Source organism: Oncorhynchus mykiss, chromosome 16, assembly GCF_013265735.2.
Source record: "Oncorhynchus mykiss isolate Arlee chromosome 16, USDA_OmykA_1.1, whole genome shotgun sequence".
Lineage (NCBI taxonomy): Eukaryota > Metazoa > Chordata > Actinopteri > Salmoniformes > Salmonidae > Oncorhynchus > Oncorhynchus mykiss.
In genome coordinates, this window is record NC_048580.1 from 35979478 (window position 1) to 36004061 (window position 24584).

General features: G+C 42.4%; 1 protein-coding gene and 1 long non-coding RNA gene across 8 annotated transcripts in view; both read right to left on the reverse strand.

Moving 5' to 3' along the window:
• LOC110491868 (agrin) overlaps positions 1-14533 on the reverse strand; it is a 519837-nt gene extending 505304 nt beyond the window's left edge. For 2 of the 7 annotated variants that reach the window (XM_036946758.1, XM_036946756.1), the window contains exons 1-2: positions 13646-14533; positions 11691-11952 (exon numbers count right to left, since the gene is read on the reverse strand). In XM_036946758.1, the coding sequence (XP_036802653.1) occupies positions 11691-11952; positions 13646-13834 (451 nt within the window). In that variant the 5' untranslated portion in view covers positions 13835-14533. The remainder of the gene's footprint in view (positions 1-11690; positions 11953-13645) is intronic. The other 5 variants (XM_036946757.1, XM_036946759.1, XM_036946763.1 and 2 more) reach the window with 5 other exon arrangements.
• Positions 383-6023, reverse strand: LOC110491870. The gene is made up of 4 exons (XR_002468914.2): positions 5686-6023; positions 4222-5084; positions 1454-2680; positions 383-1228 (listed from the first exon to the last, which is right to left on the reverse strand). It is a non-coding gene; the product is annotated as an uncharacterized LOC110491870 (long non-coding RNA).
• Positions 14534-24584: the final 10051 nt, after the last annotated feature.

The window sequence follows — 24584 nt, forward strand, 5'->3', positions numbered from 1 at the left end:
TCCGTGACTGTCTCAGACGATCCCGCAAGAGAAGCTGGATGTGGAGGTCCTGGGCTGGCGTGGTTACACATGGTCTGCGGTTGTTAGGCCGGTTGGACGTACTGCCAAATTCTCTAAAACTATGTTGGTAGAGAAATTAACATTAAATGATCCGGTAACAGCTCTAGTTGACATTCCTGCAGTCAGCATGCCAATTGCATGCTATCTCAAAACTTGAGACAGCTGTGGCATTGTGTTCTGAAAAAACTGCACATTTTAGAGTGACCTTTAATTGTCCCAAGCACAAGGTGCATCTGTGTAATGACCATGCTGTTTAATCAGCTTCTTGATATGCCTCACCTGTCAGGTGCGGTGCAGTGGTGGAAAAAGTACTAAAATTGTCATACTTGAGTAAAAGTAAAAGACACTTTACTGGAAAATTACTCAAGTAAAATGCACACAATAGAATACTACTTGAATAAAAGTTTTAAAGTACCTGATATTAAATAACAGCAAGGTAAATGTACTTAAATATCAAAAGTAAAAGTATGAAACGTAAGAGCCGTAATTCCAAAAAGCAAAACAGCCTGCCCTTTTATTTGGTTTGCTCTTTTCATAAAGGTAACATTCTAAAGGATGCACGAAGTTTAGATTTTTAAAAAGGAATGTTGATTCTCAAACAGGCAACACTTCAAAATACATCTCTTACAGACAAAATACTAATGAAGTAATATAGCCAGTAAACTTAAGCACTTACACGTACAGTCACGTTGCTTTAGAAAAACATCCTACATTACATAAAAAGTACATGTACAGAACCGAACACAATCTCACTGTAGGAATATGAGGACATCACCACTGATGGAACTGTATTAGAAATCAGTGTCTCAGGTCTTTGTACAAGGACACATATAACATGTGAATTTTAAACATAAATTAACAAAACGCATAAGGCACCCGTGTCATCGGGCTTGCTAGTAGTATTAAGATGTCATTACTTGAAGTTGAAGAATTTACAAATCACTTTCAGCAATAGCTGATGCAGCTAAGGGTGTGATTAACCACAGAGACAGACTTACAGACTGCCAAGAAGGACTTGAGCAACTCCATATGATCAGCTGAACAGGCCAGACGTCCGTTCTGCTGTTTGGAGAAGTCTTCAATGCAGAGAAGAAGTCCTCATCTGATGAACTGGTGCCATCACGTAGATGCAGCAAGGGTTCTTCCAGGTCCTTGATGTAGTCCATTCCTGAAATACAAGGAAGATGACAACAGAAATCATGCAGTTATGAGCCTACATTAATCCATCACGAGCTACATAAACCAAGCAACAGGGCTAAATAGGTTACCCATTGGACTGAACCACGAAGTCAGGATTGTAGTTAGATGGGTGGTTCTTAAATCTATGATGTTTCAAAATGTACACTGTACACAGTTGTTTAAAATACTGTTGATTAACCACATGCTGTCTTACCCATTCTGATGGTGGCGTCATCCTTTGTCCATGTTTTGATTTTGGGGAAAAGGATTGCGGCTGCAATCAGTTCAGGGTGGTGAAATGTGGCTGAAGCGCTTCTTCAGTCCCAGTTGTACTGTAAGCCTCTGGTGGATGCCCTACTTCAGGGACAACTTGATTCAGTCCCAGTTGTAGCACATCCAGAGGCGTACAGTACTTCAGGGACAACTTGATTCAGTCCCAGTTGTAGCGCAATCACAAGAGGCTTACAGAACTTCAGGGACAACTTGATTCAGTCCCAGTTGTAGCACATCCAGAGGCGTACAGTACTTCAGGGACAACTTGATTCAGTCCCAGTTGTAGCACATCCACCAGAGGCTTACAGAACTTCCGTGACAACTTGATTCAGTCCCAGTTGTAGCGCAATCACAAGAGGCGTACAGTACTTCAGGGACAACTTGATTCAGTCCCAGTTGTAGCACATCCAGAGGCTTACAGTACTGCAGGGACAACTTGATTCAGTCCCAGTTGTAGCACATCCACCAGAGGCTTACAGTACTTCAGGGACAACTTGATTCAGTTCCAGTTGTAGCACATCCACCAGAGGCTTACAGTACTTCAGGGACAACTTGATTCAGTCCCAGTTGTAGCACATCCACCAGAGGCTTACAGAACTTCAGGGACAACTTGATTCAGTCCCAGTTGTAGCACATCCACCAGAGGCTTACAGTACTTCAGGGACAACTTGTTCAGTCCCAGTTGTAGCACATCCACCAGAGGCTTACAGAACTTCAGGGACAACTTGATTCAGTCCCAGTTGTAGCACATCCACCAGAGGCTTACAGTACTTCAGGGACAACTTGTTCAGTCCCAGTTGTAGCACATCCACCAGAGGCTTACAGAACTTCAGGGACAACTTGATTCAGTCCCAGTTGTAGCGCATCCACCAGAGGCTTACAGAACTTCAGGGACAACTTGATTCAGTTCCAGTTGTAGCACATCCACCAGAGACTTACAGGACTTCAGGGACAACTTGATTCAGTCCCAGTTGTAGCGCATCCACCAGAGGCTTACAGAACTTCAGGGACAACTTGATTCATTCCAGTTTTGTGATCAGCAGTTTGATAGTTGGAAGTAGCCACCCCATCTGGACATTGGTTTCAGCCGGCAGGATGTTGACGGCCATAGCGACTGGGCTCATGGTGGCAGCAAACACTGAGGAAGGCGAGTTCAGCTGGTTTGAACCTATAAAAAAAGATTTATACACACATATTAAACACACTCAGCATAAAAAGAAACAATGTCAACTGCGTTTATTTTCAGAAAACATTTTTGTATGAACATAAGATTCAACAACTGAGACAGAAATTGAACAAGTTCCACAGATATGTGAATAACAGAAATGGAATAATGTGTCCCTGAATGGGGGGAGCACGGGGGTCAAAATCCAAAGTAACAGTCAGTATCTGGTGTGGCCACCAGCTGCATTAATTATTGCAGTGCATCTCCTCCTCATGGACTGCACCAGATTTGCCCGTTCTTACTGGGAGATGTTACTCCACTCTTCCATCAAGGCACCTGCAAGTTCCCGGACATATCTGGGGTAATAGCCCTAGCCCTCACCCTCAGATCCCACAGGTCCCAGGCGTGCTCAATGGGATTGAGATCCAGGCTCTTTGCTGGCCATGGTAGAACACTGACATTCACGCACAAAATGAGCAGCATTGCTGGTGGCATTGTCATGCTGGAGGGTCATGTCAGGATGAGCCTGCAGAAAGGGTACCACATGAGGGAGGAGGATATCTTCCCTGTAACGCACAGAGTTGAGATTGCAGGCAATGACAACAAGCTCAGTCCGATGATGCTGTGACACACCGCCCCAGACTATGACGGACCCTCCACCTCCAAATCGATCCCCTCCAGAAAACAGGCATCGGTGTAATGTTCAATCCTTCGACAATAAACACGAATCCGACCATCACCCTGGTGAGACAAAACCGCGACTCGTCAGTGAAGAGCACTTTTTGCCAGTCCTGTCTGGTCCAGCGACGGTGGGTTTGTGCCCATTGGCGACGTTGTTGCCGGTGATGTCTGTAAGGCAGGTCCTCACCAACAGGCCTACAAGCCCTCAGTCCAGCCTCTCTCAGTCTATTGCAGACAGTCTGAGCCCTGATGGAGGGATTGTGCGTTCTGGTGTAACTCGGGCAGTTGTTGTTGCCATCATGTACCTGTCCCGCAGGTGTGATATTCGGATGTACCGATCCTGTGTAGGTGTTGATACACATGGTCTGCCACTGCGAGGACGATCAGCTGTCCATCCTGTTTCCCTGTAGCGCTGTCTTAGTGTCCTAAGTTTTCATAACTGTGACCTTAATTGCCTACCGTCTGTAAGCGGTTTGTGTCTGAAGGACCGTTCCACAGGTGCATGTTCAGTTAATTGTTCATGCTTCATTGAACAAGCATGGGAAACGGTGTTTAAACCCTAACGAAGATCTGTGAAGTTATTTGGATTTTTAAGAATTATCTTTGAAAGAGGGACTTTTCTTTTTATGCTGATTTTATATTTAAAAAAATACTGTTTCCTAATCCTATAAAAATGGGACCACTAACCTGATTTAACTACAGTAATCAATGGCTGGATGAGTAGTTGGCTAAATGGATTAATGATTGTGTATGAATACAACATGTGAAACAGTTATTAGTCCCCAAACAAAGGGTCAGGAAACACTGCAACAGATTTAGACAACATTCAAGACCTTATGACAAAATACATAATCATTACTTACAATGTGCAGAGAACTCTGACGGCCGCCTATCCTTTGTCTTTGAAGATTCTCAGGAGCATTTCTACAGCCATGAACCAGGAGTTCCACCTTGTAGCATTCGGGCATGGCACTTGGAGGTCGATTCAACTGATTCGGCTGTAAGTGTGGATCTTCCGCATGTTCCAAAGTGCTTAGCACTTGTCAAATGTTGAACGGGACACCTTTTTGTAAGCCTCACCGGATGTTGCTTTCAGGGCATCGACTGTAGATACTAAGTTGAGTAGTTGACAAGCACAGCGCTGGTGCTTCGGCAGCTGGTACTCAAAACCATCTTCATTGAGGATCGTTGCCTACTCAACAAATTCGACTTCTTCACTCTCCTCTTGTTCCCCTTCATGTCCTGGCTGAGCTGCTGCTTCACCACCCACTGCTTCTACAGTCTTGTTGTTATCATCTTCTACAAAACCTTGTAAAGTTTAAGAAATTAGAGCTGTTGTCTGTTCTCTCAATCTTAACCCGGATTTCAAACTCAGAATGGATTTAGGGCCCCTGCCAACACATCAAAGGTGTGTGACTGTCAGGGTCAGACTGTCAGGGTCTATCCAATGGGCTGTAGCACCAATGAAGCTCAGTCTTCTTGCAGACAATCAGTTGGTGGTGATGGTGATGTGGTCAACTCCTCTCGAGGCCTCAGTCACCTTCATTTCCTTGGTAGCTTCAATCCTGGAGCGTGGTGTGGGCCTTGATAAGATCTTCGAGTTAGGCTGCAGATCCTTGACAAACTCTCTTAACGGTTTTTGATGGTGGAGGGAGTCTTTGGGGGATGTTCTCTTCAGTGTGATTGCCATCAGTTCTCCATACTTAAGATTGTGTACATGCTTTCTCTGAAATAAGAAAAGAGAAAGACAGTTACTTAGCTAGATAACTACCAACACCAAATACTTAAGGTATAGGATCCTAATGTTAAAGCTATAAACAACTGTTGAGTTTGTTACCAGCATTTAATATTACAATGAGAAAAAACAACATGTGAATTGATCTAGCTAGTAGGTTACATAAATAACTAAAGTCTACAGTAAGCTAGCTAACTAGGGAAGAACCACTTCATCAACTAACACAAGGAATTAAATGGCTAGCTAACTGTGTGTTCGCTAAAATTAGAACACTTCCATTAGTTAACTTGCTTGTTTGACCACGTGTTTAGAGAAAAGGTATTTGGCTAGACTAATGTTAGCTGACTAAAATGTGCCCAGATTCAGACACTACTAGTTAGCAAGCTTGCTATCAAGCTCCCAAGTTAGCTCATGTCAGTTTAGTTAGCTCAAAAAAAATCTGAATCTGGGCACGTTAGCCAGCTAAAGTAGGTAGCTACTAGCTAGTGAACTATTTAGGTATAGGATTAGCTAGCATCAACTAAGACCGCTTGTTGCGTTAGCAAATGTGGGCTAGCTAGGTTAGTTAATGTTATTCTAACAGTAGGCTTACCTCAATGGTGTTTTTTTAGGGTCGACCATGATTTCTTGAACGCTAGCATTTCCTGAACTATTTTTTAACAGACATTTAATCCGGTATGGTGGATCCTATGGTGGATCCTTAAATGCTGAGAAAAGAAAAAAGCACTTATTTTATATACAGTCATGGGTGTTACATCCTCATCAGGAGGTGGAGGTGGTAGAGAGATGTCAGACAGGATTGTGCAATTTCGGACACTGAGAGGATGACTAATTTGCACCCGTTCGGTGTGGTTTACACTTTCAAACCCTTGGACTTGCCCAAACTGAAGAGGATTGGATCAACTCTACATGTCGTTGCCTGCTGCCTTGCAAAATAAGTTCACCCATCAGTGCCCAGACTTGCGTTTATATTTTTGTTCAGTGTGCACGCACACAGCCTTCAGAAAGTATTCAGACCCCTTGTCATTTTTTCCACATTTTGTTACGTAACAGCCTTATTCTAAAATGTGTTCAGATAAATTCCCCTCACCATAATACACACAAAACCCCATAAAGATAAAGCAAAAACAAAAGCTACAAGCTCGGCACACCTGTATTTGGGGAGTTTCAACCGTTCTTCTCTGCAGATCTTCTCAAGCGCTGTCAGGTTGCACAGGGAGCATTGCTGCACAGCTATTTTCAGGTCTCCCCAGAGATGTTCAACTTCCGGGCTTTGGCTGGGCCACTTAAGGACATGTCCCGAAGCCACTCCTGCGTTGTCTTGGCTGTGTACGGAGGCTCTGAAGCAGGTTTTCATCAAGGATGTCTCTGTACTTTGCTACCACCAACACGCTTCACCGTGGGGATGGTGCCATGTTTACTTCACTCAGGCCAAAGAGTTCAATCTTAGTTTCATCAGACCAGAAAATCTTCTTTCTCATGATCTGAGTCTTTAGGTGCCTTTTGGCAAACTCCAAGCAGGTTGTCATGTCCTATTGTCTGGCCTGATTAGTGGAGTGCTGCAAAGATGGATGTCCTCCTGGAAAGTTCTCCCATCTCCACAGAGAACCTCTGGAGCTCTGTCAGAGTGACCATCGGGTTCTTGGTCACCTCCCTGACCAAGGCCCTTCATCGAATGCTCAGTTTGGCTGGAAGAGGAAGAGTCTTGGTGGTTCCAAAAAATTTGGGATGTGGTATGGATCTTTTATTGGCCTCTTCATGCCTCTGGAGGCTCAAAATTGTGTCACACCCTCCGACCACATTTTCAGATCTAGACTAAATGCCAATTGATGCTTGGCCACAGGAAATGGAAATGGATTATGAGATGGGCACGCATACATACATACATACATACAATTGAAGTTGGAAGTTTACATACACTTAGGTTGGAGTCATTAAAACGTGTTTTTCAACCACTGAACAAATGTTTTGTTAAACAAACTATAGTTTTGGCAAGTCGGTTAGGACATTTTTCCAACAATTGTATACAGACAGATTATTACACTTATAATTCACTGTATCACAATTCCAGTGGGTCAGAAGTTTACATACACTAAGTTGACTGTGCCTTTAAATAGCTTGGAAAATTCCAGAAAATTATGTCATGGCTTTAGAAGCTTCTGATAGGCTAATTGACATCATTTGAGTCAATTGGAGGTCTACCTGTGTATTTCAAGGCCTACCTTGAAACTCAGTGGCTCTTTGCTTGACATCATGGAAAAATCCAAAGAAATCAAAAATTGTAGACCTCCACAAGTCTGGTTCATCCTTGGGAGCAATTTCCAAACACATGAAGGTACCACGTTCATCTGTACAAACAATAGTATGCAAGTATAAACACCATGGGACCATGCAGCCATCATAACGCTCAGGAAGGAGACACGTTCTGTCTCCTAGAGATGAACATACTTTGGTGCAAAATGTTCAAATCAATCCCAGAACAACAGCAAAGGACCTTGTGAAGATTCTGGAGGAAACAGGTGCAATGAGTCTATATTGACATAACCTGAAAGGCCACTGAGCAAGGAAGAAGACACTGCTCCAAAACCGCCATAAAAAAGCCAAACTACGGTTTGCAACTGCACATGGGGACAAACATCATGCTTTTTGGAGAAATGTCCTCTGATCTGATGAAACAAAAATAGAACTGTTTGGCCATAATGACCATTGTTATGTTTGGAGGAAAAAGGGGGAGGCTTGCAAGCCGATGAACACCATCCCAACCGTGAAGCACAGGGGTGGCAGCATCATGTTGTGGGGGTGCTTTGCTGCAGGAGGGACTGGTGCACTTCACAAAATAGATGGCATCATGAGGTGATCTCAAGACATCAGTCAGGAAGTTAAAGCTTGGTCGCAAATTGGTCTTCCAAATGGACAATGACCCCAAGCATACTTCCAAAGTTGTGGCAAAATGGCTTAAGGACAACAAAGTCAAGGTATTGGAGTGGCCGTCACAAAGCCCTGACCTCAATCCTATCGAAAATTTGTGGGCAGAACTGAAAAAGCGTGTGCGAGCAAGGAGGCCTACAAACCTGACTCAGTTACATCAGCTCTGTCAGGAGGAATGGGCCAAAATTCACTCAACTTATTGTGTGGGAAGCTTGTGGAAGGCTACCCAAAACAAACAAACAATTTAAAGGCAATGCTACTTTGGTAATTTAATTGAATGTATGTAAACTTCTGACCCACTGGGAATGTGATGAAAGAAATAAAAGCTGAAACAAATCATTATCTCTACTATTTTTCTGACATTTCACATTCTGAAAATAAAGTGGTGATCCTAACTGACCTAAGACAGGGAATTTTTACTTGGATTAAATGTCAGGAATTGTGAGAAACTGAATTTAAATGGATTTGGCTAAGGTGTATGTAAACATCCGACTTCAACTGTACATACATACACGACTGTTCAACAGTTTGAGGTCACTGAGAAATTCTTGTTTTTCATGAAATTAGTTGAAAAATGAATAAGAAATATAGTCAAGACGTTGACAAGGTTATAAATTAATTTTAAATCAAAATAATAATTGTGTCCTTAAAACTGCTTTCGTCAAAGAATCCTCCATTTGCAGCAATTACAACCTTGCAGACCTTTGGCATTCTATTTGTCAATTTGTTGAGGTAATCTGAAGAGTTTTACCCCATGCTTCTACCCCATGCTTCCTGAAGTACCTCCCACATATTGCCCAGCGACAGCCCCGAAACCTGAAGGATCTGGAAAAGGTCTGTATGGAGGAGTGGGCCAAAATCCCTGCTGCAGTGTGTGCAAACCTGGTCTAGAACTACAGGAAACGTATGATCTCTGTAATTACAAACAAAGGTTTCTGGACCAAATATTAAGTTCTGCTTTTCTGATGTATCAAATACTTATGTCATGCAATAAAATGCTATTTAATTACTTTAAAATAATACAATGTGATTTTCTGGATTTTTGTTTTAGATTCCGTCTCTCACAGTTGAAGTGTACCAATGATAAAAATTACAGACCTCTACATGCTTTGTTAGTAGGAAAACCTGCAAAATCGGCAGTGTATCAAATACTTGTTCTCCCCACTGTCGATATTCCATTCAAATTCTGCCGTTTCCAGATACAATAGTCATTTACAACATTAACAATGTCTACACTGTATTTCTGATCAATTTGATGTTATTTTTATGGACAAAACGTGTTTTTCTTTCAAAGGCAAGGACATTTCTAAGTGACCCCAAACTTTTGAACGGTAGTGTACATTCTGCCCTTTTTTCTTAATTCAGACTCTAAATTGCCTTTTAAGGCCCAGTAAACAGAGATAAAACGTTGGGAGCGGGTCAAATATGGAGCTGTGCTTGTAATAGCGCCGGGTGTTTACAGAGGACTTGTAAACACTCCTTTGGGGGGGCTGCTGTTAGTGAGATAAAAGCATTTCTTGCGTGATCCCGTGGAAGGTTTTGGAGTGGCCCGTACTGCGGCACTGAAGCGCTGTGGAGCGAGTGCGAAACATGATGCCTCCAGGCATCTAGCTACACCGTGGAGCTTTAGTAGCACTTCCCGACCATGAGATGCCAAGCAAAACATACATCCTCAGCATTCCAAGTAAACACTAGAACAAATCATTTCCTCACCATCTCTTCCTCGCTCTTTTCACTTCATTCGCACTTATCCTCTCTCTCCCCTTCCCCATGCATGTTACACAAAGACTCTTTCCTCCCCACCTAGCACCGCTAGGCATCCCTGGGCCTCTCCTAGCTGTGGAAGTGTCAAGAATGGGAAGAAAGAGGATACACTGAGCGCAGCGGCAGGTAGAGCCTTGTCCGACTGTACTAACATCCCCAGTCTTCTCGATGGGTGGTTGGCGGCTCACAGAGGATGGGATCCAAATTGACTGACTATCTTAATTAAAGACTTTGCAACTTTGAAGCCTCAGAGCTCATTCTTCAGAGGAATGCCAACCAATCACCTGGCTGAAATGGGTCCCGGAAAAAAACAAATCTGGATTTGTATCTAACCACCACTATGCAATAAGTGTATAGCAATGCAATGTATTACAATTTCAAATACATTGCAAGTTAACTTGAATAAAGCTTGAAAAGTTTCATAAGGTTTCATTGAAACAGGACACTAGTCCACACATTATTTTATTTTTTTGCAGTAGCATGCATAACACTAGGCCCTCTAGCTGGTTATGTGAAATATTGGGCTCCTCTGGCCATGCTAAGAACCTCTTCAAACACAAGGCACCCACAACAAAAAAGGACACATTCTAGATCTATATAGTAGTTGCTAGAGCAAAGAAACTCCCCTCTTCGCACAAAAATAAATAAATAAAAATAAAAACACGTAAAAAAGGTACAAAAAAGGTTAGCAGGACAGTGTTTCTTGCTTAGACAGACAAGCAAATTCATTTGTGCGTGCCAAACTCAACCAAACTCTATAAGCAAACTGTGACCATGGGAATCACCTGCTACCACGAATGAGTCATGCACCGACTGTTTTCCCTGGTATTTGAGGCCTTCTTATGAAGTCTTACTTTGACCAGCATTGTCACGCACCAGCTGAACAGCAACAAGCCATGCTTGATGGCAGAGGTCAGATAGGAGTATGGGTCTTCTTATAGTGGCTGACAAATGGGTTCTCTACAAAAAATACCAAGAGGCAAACCTTTTCATTTAACTCTTATTGCAGTGGGGACGTTTTCGGTATCTACAGCTACGGCTGGCTAAAATCTATTATTTGTGTCCTTTTTTCTCCCAAACTCAGGAAGCTCCTCGAAAACTATGTTCTCAAGTGCAGACAAGTCTGATCTATTCATTCGTTCTCCACTTCAGTTTCCACCTGCTACCGACTCTGCCTCTGTTTAGATAAAATGAGAAAGGCTGTCTCTTAATGGCACCAAGGCTTTGCCAATAACAGTGGTGTGAACATAACGGTCAACTGCTAAAAGTGTGTGAGAAATGTCATCCCCAGTAAATAACTCAAAGCTCTGGGTTATATGTAAAAACACTTAAGGAGCTCCCCTGACTACATAACATTTCCCACTGACAAGGGTCAAAGGTTAGGGTTCAAGCCTCAGGGAGGTCATTTACTGTCTCTGAAGGTGTTCATCAAAGGGGACACTGTCTACCTCCTTGAGGGCTGACAGATCATTGAAGGGCCGCACCACATTCACCATGCCAACCAACATGCTTAGATGACTCAGGTGTCCCAATTTGTCTGCGTACTGGGAAACAGAGTTATGGGTGTAACCCTACAGCTATGAGATTTCAGACACCACCTACTTGTGATGCATGAGAGCAGGGATTGTGATGCCTAGCTTTACAATGTGACTGCCCAATACAACTGTCAGAATAACCTTAAAATAATCACATTAACTAGCAGGTGGCCACTCCTGAAACACTTATATTTCAATTTCCATGAAATTGACTCTTCTCAGGCTAATGTGTGGAGGTTTAGCAACAACACATTCAGTTCACCTGGCTGGCACTTGCAGCCATATTAGATGGAACACTTAGAGATGGGAAGTCTATTCCATACAGTCCTGTTGAGACAGAGAGAGAGGAGACAACAAAATGGCGGCTTACCGTCCACACAGTGCTCCACCTCCTCCAGGTTACGCAGGGTAATCCTCATCAGGCTGGAGTTGAGCATCAGCTCATTCTTGTGGGTTGGCCACATGAACTCCGGAGCCAGGTTGACAAAGAAAATGCGCGTGTCGCCAGTGGCAACCTGGTTGTCGCAGACCTCAGGGTCCCCAAAGCCACCAATCATCACCTTGTTTCCACCGTCCAAAAGAACCTCGCCATTGACCATGGTCTTTCCTTTCAGGTACCGCCATACCCTCACCTTTACCAAGGCCATGGAGAAAGACAGTGGGGGGTTTAGCTCTGTATTGCGGCTGTAACTTTAAAGGTAGACTGAACAAGATGACATCATAAACAGGATATGATGATGCATTTTGCAGTCTAACTTAAAGCAAACATTTAATAGCAAAAGTATTTTGCAATAATTTTAGTCAACAAATATATTTCAGCCAGGACTCCAGGACTAATCTAAATGTATTCTTATTCTCCAAAGCACTTACTGTAATACAAATGTAAAAAGGGCCAAATTGTATACATCACAGAGTAACAGGGTTGAATAATGACTTACTTTCCTGGACAACATCTCCTAAACCATAATCTTATTTCCAACAGAAGACTTTGCATATTCATTGGTAGGTTTTCATTTCACTTTATGGGCTGGTGTCATTTGGTGGTCCAGATCCCAAAATGGGACAACTTATCTACATCCCAAATCATGAGCCAAGGAACCATAGACCAACCAGCAGGTTGCAGATCTGGAAGAGCGCCGACTGCCACTGCTTTTTTTTAAATTTACAATGAATGACCAAAGGAATTTCTCAATGATACACAATGCGGAGGGGTTTGTGGCGGACTGTTAATTGCAGGATTGGCTTCTGTCATTGGAATAACTTGTTTGCAGCCCTTTTAATCTTAATGCAGCACAACAAGCTTTTTAGGCACCAATTTGAATTTGTATTTATCTATCTGTTAACAGTGCACGTTACTACATGATTTTGCAACCTACTGCCAGTGTGCCCTAGAGCAAGGCCCTTTAACCCATAACCTGCTGCAGGGGCATATCTTTGTGGCTGACCCTGTGCTGCTTCCAGCCTCTCGTCTGTTGTGTCTGCAGAGTTAGGGATAACACAAGATCGCAAAATATTCATTCTGTATTTTTATCTTTATGTATTGTTATCTTTATCCTACTGGTATAATGGTTTGTCATGTTTGCAAAAAAGGTAGTTTATTGCTTCCAGAGAGATGCATACCGTTTTCAACATACCACAAAATGGACCACTGACGATACAAACGGATGCAGTTTGCAGGTCGGTCAAGGGCACTGGCAGGTGGTTCACAGCATGTTTGAGATGATTAGGTGGCAGTACGTCCAGTAGCTATACAATTGATGGTTAGATGGTAAACACTTTAAGGAACACGTAAGATATGGATCTTTAGTGTTGTGCTCCGTGACAAGGTAATTGTCAAATACTACCTCATGCCTATAAATAAAGAGTCTTCTGAAGAACCGCAAATGTAACGCCGTATAGCTAATTCAAGCATTTAAATCATTAGAGCTCAATTGACCTTCCCTTTGAATACAAATCTTTGTGTTCCCTATGTATAAAAGGGTTTATTATCCTAAAATACGTAATAAAAGTCGTTTGTTGAAAGGGGCGATATTGTTACTTATTTGTTCAACTTTTGCCTTTATTTTAAGCTCTGGGAATGTACGAGTAAAACCGATGCACTGATTCGAATGACCACAAATTAACAAAATATTCTAAATGACGTTGGAAGAAAAGTGGGCTGGTATTGGCTCTGATTTGACAGGTGCCCCTTTGGAGTTACATGTAATCCTACCCTACTTAAACATGTGATACGCTGTAACGTTTTCAACGCGACAATGTTCAAGACGGTTAAAGATTGAGCAGCAACCTCATTCAACAGAAATCTATCAGCTCACTCAGACTTACCTTGCATGAGTAGGTATTGTGCACTGGGTCCATGTTCATGATTTCTTCAACGGTACCAGTCAGAACCACGTTCGCCTCCTCTTCCCTTATCTCCAAATCTTCCTCCGGGCAACTTTCATGACCCCGTTGACAGAAAACCGCGACTATCATCAATGCCCACCCGTACAAGTGAGTTTGCTCTGAACCCATGGTCACGAAAACGGAGAACAAAAAGTTGCGGACGAAATTAAATCTGCGACGCAAAGTAGCCTAGAAATTGATGTTGCAACAATACTCGCTATTTCGGTTAGAGTAATGCTTCTGATTTCCCTACTGACCATGAAGCTCCCAGTTTCAGCCAGAACTCATGCATCTACTGCGTCGGGGCCAAGCTGCCTGACTGGGAGCCGGCAGGGAGAGAAACGGGTTCTCTCTCGAGGAATGCGCTACACTTCAGCCTCTCGATTCTTTCACAGTCACCCCTTCTGATTTGCATGCAGTCTGAATTGCTGACACGACTGGTGAAGGGGACCTTCGTTTTCAGGAACGCTGCCGAAAGTGGTGTAAAACGCCACCCTTCGGAGAAAGGACGCGCCCAATAGAACAAGAGTAGAACCAAAAAGGGATTGCACTGTGACAATGAAGTAGTCTATGCCTATATTGTTTAGTTATAGCCTAATCTAAAACTATAAAATAACCATTTACAAACAGTCCAGAACTGGAAATAAAGTACACCTTTTCTAAGCAATCATATTATGGATCTTTGTTATATTTCCCATGATCAACATCTGTAAATGCTACCATTATGTCCATTTGTTAGGAATGGGTCACTGCGTACATTTCCACGCTTCACAAATTGTCATTTTAAATAGCCTGCCCTGTCAATCTATACGAGCAAAATGTCGGGTTTACGGTGCGCTCTCGAAAACAGGATATTTGTAACTTACATCGCCTTGGTCCATACAATTGCCCGTATTTTAGCGCCCCAAAAACGTAATATTTCCAGATCAACTGTAATATCAATACCATTGTAAAGCACCATTTTTCCCCTTTCCAACATAATCAATTACATGACCTAAACGCTGCCCGTTTCTGCATAATTCAAGCAGGCAATGAGCCCTTCCGGTCTTTTAAAAATAGCTGGTGGGGAAGCGAAACTAATGCATGATAGTGGGAAGGAGAGATGTTGTGCGAAAATTGTTTTTTTTTCACTCGATCTGTCCAACTTATCACATTATCACCTCTAAAATGTAAATAAAGAGTTTATATAATGTGTCATTACATACCTATTTGAAGGTTTGTCGAATTTGAATCAGGTTTTTAGGGCAGTGCTAAAGTGATCTTAGAAGTAAACAGCGGCTATGAGAATAATGATGCATGCAATGATGATGAAAAAAATAACTAGGCCTTACCCCCGTCACTGTCCATTTCTTGTTTTTAAAGGATGATAGAAGTGCTACACCTAGTGGAGAGAGATTGTAAGACAGAAATAGTTGCTTTATGCGTGCTGTACGTTAAGACATGACACGTCAAGATGTAACGGAGGGTCAGTTTTTCGACTTTTAACCTCCAATACTATAGAGCCATTACCATGTCGACCAACGCTTGAATAGAAACAAGTTCACACCCCCGATTTTGACGTCAACACAGTCACTACAGTCCCATTAGTTTTCTTTGTAGCCTCGTTTGAATGTTGCGGTTGCACACATTTGTACGGAATGGGTTGAGTTTACGTTAGAGATTTGTTGGTGGTTTACCTCGTATTTCTGGAGCCCTTCCCCGTTTTGTGTAAATCTTGAAAGTAGGCCTAGCCTATTCACAATTAAAATGTCAACATCAGGAACGAACAGAACGCAGCATGACAGGCCGATAGTTTGATTCTACCCTTCTTTGCCATAACAAAACACAATTTTGCACTAGGCCTACTAATTTAGCACCTTAATAAACCATTGGGCCAATGAATGCCTATTATACCTCCCAATCCATGGACGCATTCTGAAAAGTGAGTGCAAGCAGTGTTTGCTGTTTTATTTCATTAAATATCTATGACAATGTGCACATTCCAATTCTGCACCCAATTTACTTTGCTGGAACTCAATGGATAAAACCAAGAACACCCTTTTTAGTTTGTTCTCATGTTGGCAAAGTGACTCCTTTTGCAGCTAGATAAGACTACTTTTCATTTGCACGCCTTAATCTACATCCTGGAAGCATTTGTTGGGCAGAACGGCAGATTTTCCACTTTGCCAGCTCGGGGATTTGAACCATCGACCTTTCAGTTACTGGCCCAACTCTTTTAACTGCTAGGCAACCTGCCGCAGGTCCAAAGACAATGGAATTTTCTAAAACTCTACGGATTAAGTAGACCCAACAGCATAGAACTATTTCAACACAAAAGTCTTTCTTTCAGAATTGTCAGAGGACAAACAGGTATTGAACTTCCCGACGTTGAACTTCAGCGCACACTTTTTCAAAATGTATCTATTCGGATTTTGGCTATTTGATAGGATTAAATGCATAGAAATAGAATGGGCGAATCATTGACTTGAATGGGGCTCCCGTTGTATTAATTTCATTTGCATGCATGTTATCCTATCCAGTATTGCCAACTCCTCAGTAAGGAAAGTAGCTATTGGCATGCCCTAAAAGTCTCTAGAAGTCTCTAAATGACGTAATCACCAAATTTGCATAATTGGCCATGTGCATGTAATTGTGATGGATGCTGTAGGAGAGCGGAATAACGTCGTGGGAGAGACAAAAAGTCAGTAAAAAACACCCTAAATATGTTTAGAACTACAAATGAGTAAGCTGCAGAGAGTGGCACACACAGCGAATAAGAACCAGATATTTGAGGCCATAATCCTCCTCCTTCAGCACTTTATGGACCCCATTGTTAATCCCCGTCATAACAGAGGCATTGTCAGCCCCTATCCCCAGGAGTTTCTTTTTTTAAGACAACACTTCTCGAGGAAAGCCACAACAGCATGGGCTATAGATTGGCATCTCCTCCCTCCAACTCAACAAGCCCCAGAAATGTTGATGTTGGTGTCACTAAAGTACCTTATCGCAACCCCCAGGTAACCCCCAGGTACTTAGAAACACTTACATCCGTGGACTCATCGAGAAGGAGGCTGAAACGCTGGTCACCCACGTCTGCGACCAACTTTTTCCTAAAGTATGGTGCTAGAACACCATTAATAATTTCTGTGCACTTTGTCCTGTGCATTTTGAAGTGGGTAGCAGCAGTGGAGTCTGAGAACGCAGCTCTACATGCTTCTCCAATGTGATCACATGCCAGCATGGAACAGTGTTCAGCGATAACTAATGCCATGGTGGCATCAGCCTTTTTTGCAGAGTCAATTGTTTTAACCATAAATGGCAGCTTGTTTTGGGTGGAACTGTTTTTAGGCTTTGCCTTTAGAGTATGTTTTTGAGTTGTCATGTGTTTTTTATATCACTAAGCTTGGTGTAGAAATCAGCCTTACAATACAGGCAGTATGCCCGTGTATCATCTCCAATAAACGGCTTCAACCAGCCTTTGAATTCAGGGTTTGATTCCCACTCCTTTCTGTATTTTTAAGTGTACAGTTTAGAATGAGACATGATGAGCTAGCCAGCTAGATGTTTAGCTTATGTCACAGAGAGGCACACACACAGTGGACAAGGTAAGTGATTGAGGCTGTGTGAGTCAAATGCAGTGATTTATTTTTTTGCAGTGACTTATTTTAGACAAAGAACATTTTACATTTGCATCCCGCCCGGAATGTAAGCCAGGGCGGGATCAGCCAGCAGCGGCTTCACGCATGCGCGATTCATTTGCAGTCTGGACTCGGAGGTGTGAACATCTCCTGCTCTGACTGCAGCTGGGAGGGACTGCTGCACGAGGACTGGGCTGCCTGTGAGTGCTTTGGGACGGGTTGGGGCCCACGGCAGCACCCGCTGCTCATTGAGGAGAGTAAGAACGATACGTGCTTTCACGTCAGAGTCTCCAAAAGTCTCCAATAACACCAGAAAAAGTCACTAGATTTGTCGCTAGTCGATTTTTTGAAAATGTGTTGCTAGAGGGGTCTGAATACTCGCTAAATATAGCGAAAAAGTCACTAAGTTGGCAACACTGATCCTATCTGATAGATGAAAAACTGAGCATAGGTAATTATCACCAGCTGCAGCCATGCGTGTGACCTGAATTGCACACCTATGATCAAATAGTACAACTGTATGCCAAGAGGTGGCAGCCTGCACATAGATTGATGAAAAGATAACAAATGGAATATGGAATTGAATTGATGTTGTCATCTTTATAGTGCTTTTTTTTATTTTCACATTTGCAATATAGAAGGTAGACAGCAGAGGACAATGTTCCTGAATAACCTCTGAAAAAAGTATCTGATAGTTATAGCTACAGCCAGGGTTTTTCCTGGTCAGGTCACATGGTTAGGAAAACCTTTTGCCCTAATGTTTTCTAACACTAACAGCACAATGGGAAAACTAATGTCCAAATGTTATGGGCGGAGTCGGAAAGTTGGCTGTCAGAAGTGTAACAATGTAAATTTCCTTTTAATCCGTCTGTCTGCATATTTCAAGACAAGACATAGGAGGGTGCAGTGAGATACCCAATGGGTTGGATACTTTTCTCATCAATCATATTGAAAAAATGTATACTTAACTGGAAATCAACCAATCCTCCATCGTTAACACAATGGAAAGGTCAAATGCTTTATTATCGGAATGTGCGTGGGCGACGGAGAGAAACTAAATGGTGCAGTTTGAGGCTATGTGGCGTAAAGAGATGCGGGCCCTGGAGATGTGAGGCAGCGGTGATGTTGTGGATGTTTGTGGGCATCTGTATGTTGCCTTTTGTATATGTATGTTTTATATTGTAAAAAAGACTAAACAAAAGGAAAACTACAGCCCTCCATAAAAAAATATACTACAGTGACCTACACTGTCAGCAGGAATGTATGTAGCCTAACAAGGAATTTATTAGGCTGAGATCTATCTATTTAGCCTGAGAACTTTTTCCAAATCACATGAAAGATCATGTTCTCTCCACCACCAATTGTCTTTTGACAGCACTCTTTGTCCCACAAATATTTCAACACAAACACCCCAGAAAGTAAATAGGCTTTAACAAGCAGTCAACCCAGGGAATACATTTTCATAGCCCCCTTTGTAGCTGGTCTCTCTTAGCTCCCACGTCAGTTTTAATGAGTGTGTTTCGTTGTAGACTGACTGCACTCAGCATTGGCGGAATACAGAGGGAAAACATAGTGAATTGGCACATTGCAATGCAGTGGTGTGATATGAATGACGTGTTGTTCGAATTGCTCTTTAGCAATACCTCTGGAATAAAATGACACACATACATCTGACAGTGTATTATTATTTATCCCTTTGAAACATCTTGTGAGTGATCACTTTACACATGAGGAAGGATTGTGCCGCTGGAGAAGTTTGAACCGATTCAACTATGGGTCTTCTGGAAACAAAGACTTGAGATGTGATATGAACTGACGAACGGTATGCAAAGGCCTATATCTCAGCCGTTATTTATTTAACAGGTTGTGATTTTGGTATATTCCTATATGTCATCACCATATTGTCATTCAGTGACATTGTAACAAGTGCGCTGAGAGTTGGGAAGAAAGTACAGGGAGTGAGTGTTTTAATAAATAAACAAAACAATGACCACGAAACAAACAACGCACCAACATGAAACAGAGTCAATAACACCTGAGGAAAGAACCAAGGGGAGTGGCAGATATAGGGAAGACAATCACAGAGGTGATGGAGTCCAGCTGAGTGTCATGAGACAGAGTCAATAACACCTGAGGAAAGAACCAAGGGGAGTGGCAGATATAGGGAAGAAAATCAAGGAGGTGATGGAGTCCAGGTGAGTGTCATGAGGCGCTGGTGTGCGAGACGATGGTGACAGGTGTGCAGGATAATCAGAAGCCTGATGACCTAGAGGCCGGAGAGGGAGTTTACATGACAGAAATGTTGACGGTATATGAGTGGTGAAAAGTCCATTTGCTTGGTGCTCTACATACAGTAACATGTAAGTGATATCCTCACTGTGCAGCTCAATCAAGCTCAAGCACAATGCCATCGTGGTTATCTGGTGTATTTGGAAAGTATTCAGACCTCTTGACTTTTTCCACATCTTGTTACATTACAGCCTTATTCTAAATGGAATACATTTTATTTTTTTATACACACAATACCAAAATAAAAAACTGAAATATTACATTTACATAAGTATTCAGACCATTTACTCAGTACTTTGTTGAAGCACCTTTGGCAGCGATTATAGCCTCCAGTCTTCTTGGGTATGATGCTACAAGCATGGCACACCTGTATTTGGGGAGTTTCTCCCAATCTTCTCTGCAGATCCTCTCAAGCTCTGTCAGGTTGGATGGGGAGCGTTGCTGCACATCTATTTTCAGGTCTCTCCAGAAATGTTCGATTGGGTCCAAGTCCGGGCTCTGACTGGGCCACTCAAGGACATTCAGAGACTTTTCTCGAAGCCACTCTCCTGCGTTGTCTTGGCTGTGTGCTTAGGGTCGTTGTCCTGTTGGAAGGTGAACCTTCACCCCAGTCTGAGGTCCTGAGTGGTTTGGAGCAGATTTTCAAGAATCTGTACATTGCTACTCATATTTCCCTCGATCCTGACTAGTCTCCCAGTTCCTGCCGCTGAAAAACATCCCCACAGCATGATGCTGCCACCACCATGCTTCACTGTAGGGATGGTGCTAGGTTTCCTCCAGATGTGACGCTTGACATTCAGGCCAAAGAGTTCAAATTGGTTTCATCACACCAGAGAATCTTGTTTTTCATGGTCTGAGAGTCCTTTAGGTGCCTTTTGGCAAACTCCAAGCAGGCTTTAATGTGCCTTTCTACCATAAAGACCTGATTGGTGGAGTGCTGCAGAGCTGGTTGTCCTTCTGGAAGGTTCTCCCATCTCCACAGAGGAACTCTGGAGCTCTGTCAGAGTGACCATCGGGTTCTTGGTCATTTCCCTGACCAAGGACCTCCCCCAATTGCTCAGTTTGGCTGTGCAGCCAGCTCTAGTAAAAGTCTTGGAGGTTCCAAACTTCTTCCATTTGAGAATGATGGAGGCCACTGTGTTCTTGGGAACCTTCAATGCTGCAGACATTTTTTGGTACCCTTCCCCAGATCTGTGCCTCGACACAATCCTGTCTCGGAGCTCTACGGACAATTGCTTTAACCTAATGGTTTGGTTTTTGCTCTGACATGCACTGCTAACCTTATATAGACAGGTGTGTGCCTTTCCAAATCATGGAAACAGGATGCACCTGAGCTCATTTTCGAGTCTCATAGCAAAGGGTCTGAAAAACCTGTTTTTGCACACACACACACACAAAGACAGATAACAGGGCTTAAATGACCCAACCTCTGTTTGTTTTCTGAGTGTCCCTGATATGATGGAAACACTCACACACAGATATGTAAACACTCACACAGCCACCCACAACCCCCCATTCTTATGTAGACACACATCACCAATGTCACCTGACACACATACACACACTGCCGTAGACAGTAGACAGTACAGCGTTATTGTTTTTTTTACAGGGGACAGCGTTAATTTCCATTATCGGGTATCTGCTTGGGAACATAATAGCAAACCTCGCCTGCTTGGCATCTTGACACTTAGTGTCCAGTGTCCCAGCCTGCCCAGCAAACCCTAGCCACTGGCTCTCTGTGCCTCTTTACTCACTGTAGAAACAAAATGGAGGTCAACAAAATGTCATTAACAAGTAATCCCACTCCGACAGTTAAATCTCAATTGAGCATGACTCTCAGGGACACTTATTATTTATTTTAGAAATAGAGGAGATATGTTTTGTGTGTCGGTGTGTATGTCGTTATGTGTGTGTGTGTGTGTGTGTGCATTTCTGCACGTTATGGGTATGTGTTTTCGTCAGGTATGCAAATGTGTGTGCATGCTGTGTGCAAATACATTGGTGTGTGTATACTGTAAGTGTGCGCGCCTCATTGTTGACGACAAGGCAGCTCATTTAAAACGCAACATGAGAGTGAGGAGGTGGACTGAACTCTTCACTTCAATCTCTCACACTGAACCCATCCTTCACTTATTCAAGAGCTGCTATCAAATCAGAGGAAGTCCAGGGAGCCTGGTTTAAACTGCTCTGAATGAAAGGAGCAGGAAACCCAATTGGCCAAGCAAACATAAACAACTGTGAACAGGAATAAATATTGTATCCCACCCTAGGTCAAACAACAAACTGATTATAGAACATTGGGTTTTTGTTGTGGTTCCGGGGTGAGAATACATGCTGGTCCTGAACCACGATGTTCCGGAAACACGTCTCATAGTGTTCACCAGATGTTAGAGGAACGTTATCCTAACCTCATGTTGAACACACCCAAACGTTTATCATGACTAAAGGCTGCAAGGCAGCACTTTGTATAGGCTACAAATGATTGTAGTAAAGGAAATTGTAGGTAAGGTTCGATATCTTATCCAACATGTTTCCCAGAGTTGGAGAAGGTTGTGTCCTGTCTCTCCCGTCTTGGAGGGAGATGGACAGACGGATGGAAAAGGGGGGTGCTGCATTCCAGAGAGAAAGAGGGGGAGAGAGAGGGAGATGGAGAGAAAAGAGAGACACACTCGTATCTACTGTTTGAGCAGAGGTGCAGTGTTTCCTGTAGTCTGTCAATACAGTCAACCAACAGGCAAACAGACGCCATCTGGATGCATTGTGGTGAATGGCAGAGAGGCACTACAGTTACAGTGCCTTCAAAAGTATTCTTGACATTTTCAACATTTGGTTGTGTTACCGGCTGAATTATAAATTGATTAAATGTATATTTTTTTGGTCAATGAAAAGATGAAATATATTGAGCCAATAAGTAATCAACCCCTTTGTTTTGGCAAGCCTAAATAAGATCAGTAGTAAACATTTGCTTAACAAGTTACATAATACGCTTCATGGACTCTCACTCTGTTTGCAATAATAGTGTTTAACATGATTTTTGAATTACTATCGCACCTCTATACCCCACACATACAATTATCTGTGAGGTCCCTCAGTCAAGTAACCACAAAGATCCGGGAGGCTCGCAAATCTACCTATTGGTAGATTGGTAAACAAAAAATAGCAGACATTGAACATCCCTTTGAGCATGTTGAAGTTATTAATTACACTTTAAATGGTGTATCAATACACCCAGTCAAAACAAAGATACAGGTTTTATTCCTAACTCAGTTGCCGGAGAGGAAGGAAACCTCTCAGGGATTTCACCATGAGTGACTTTAAAATAGTTTAATGGCTGTGATAGGAGAAAACTGCAGATGGATCAACAACATTGTAGTTACTCCACAATACTACAACTTAATTAGATAACTAGCAAGTTAAACATAGCAAGTGTTAACGCAGAATTATTACATTTTCATGCAGAAAAAAATATGAAATGCCTAAGAAATCTCTTGCTGCGTTTTGTAAAAAAGGCTTCTTATTGAAATTTCTGTGCAGTATCAAACTTTGTGCTTCATTTGCACTTCTCCACTCAGATGAGAATTCACAAACGGGCCATTCTATCAGCAGACAGTGCTTTGACTCCTGTGTAGCTTTTTTCTCCAGTACTTTTTTGTCTGTGTAGGCAGCCAGCCTACTATTCGTTGGTAAAATTCAAGATGAACTTTAAGCAAAAGATTAGGAAATGAAGCTGACTACATTCTGTCTATGATAAACATTAGAAATATGATGGCCATGCATTGTTATTTTGCAATAAATACAGTGCTTTTGTGATCTCATTTACTGTGGCTGCCAACCAAATAGCATTGCACTTCTGTTGTCATTTGATGAAAACAAAGCTATTTTCTGCCAAATGTGTTGCACTGATGTATTTTCTGTGAAGAAAAACTAGTTGCACATCCCTGATCACGCTATTCAAGCAAAAAAAACACAGTTGACTTTCAAAATAAAATGCAACCCCTGTCAATACATACTGTAAATGTTGACTCACCCTGCTTGTAGACTAGTTGAACACCAATGCCAACCTCGTTTTCATGTTAGCAAACGGTCTATGGCTCTTTTATACAGTACACTTTAAGTTTTTGTTGTCATAGGCTACTTAGCAAAAATGCTCGCTAGCCTAACTTCCATTCATGGACAACAATGAACCAGCTAAGTTAGAGAGCTAGTTAACGTGAACCTACTAGCCGAACTTCCATTCATAGACAACAATGAACCAGCTAAGTTAGAGAGCTGGTTAACGTGAACCTACTAGCCTAACTTTCATTCATGGGCAACAATGAACCAGCTAGGTTAGAGTGCTAGTTAATGTGAACCTACTAGCCTAACTTCCATTCATGGGCAACAATGAACCAGCTAAGTTAGAGAGCTAGCTAGTTAAAACCTCTTGGTGTTAGGGGGCAGTATTTTCATTTTTGGAAGAAAAAAAACGTTCCCATTTTAAATGGGATATTTTGTCAGGAAAAGATGCTAGAATATGCATATAATTGACAGCTTTGGATAGAAAACACTCTAACGTTTCCAAAACTGTAACGATATTGTCTGTGAGTATAACAGAACTGATGTTGCAGGCGAAAGCCTGAGAAAAATCCAATCCGGAGGTGCCCCAGGTTTTGAAAGCGCTGCGTTCCAATGACTCCCTATTCAGCTGTGAATGTACCATCAACGAGTTTACGCTTTATTCCCCAAGGTGTCTACAGAATTGTGAGGTAGTTTTACGCATTTCTGTTGAAGAATAGCCGTAGGCGGTCACATTGCGTAAGTGGTCACATGGTGGCTCCGAGAGAGATTCTTGAGTAAAATACAGAGGTAGCCATTACTCCAATCGGTCCTAGTGAAAAACGAATTGTCCCGACGGATATATTATCGAATAGATATAGAAAAACACCTTGAAGATGGATTCTAAACAACGTTTGCCATGTTTCTGTAGATATTAT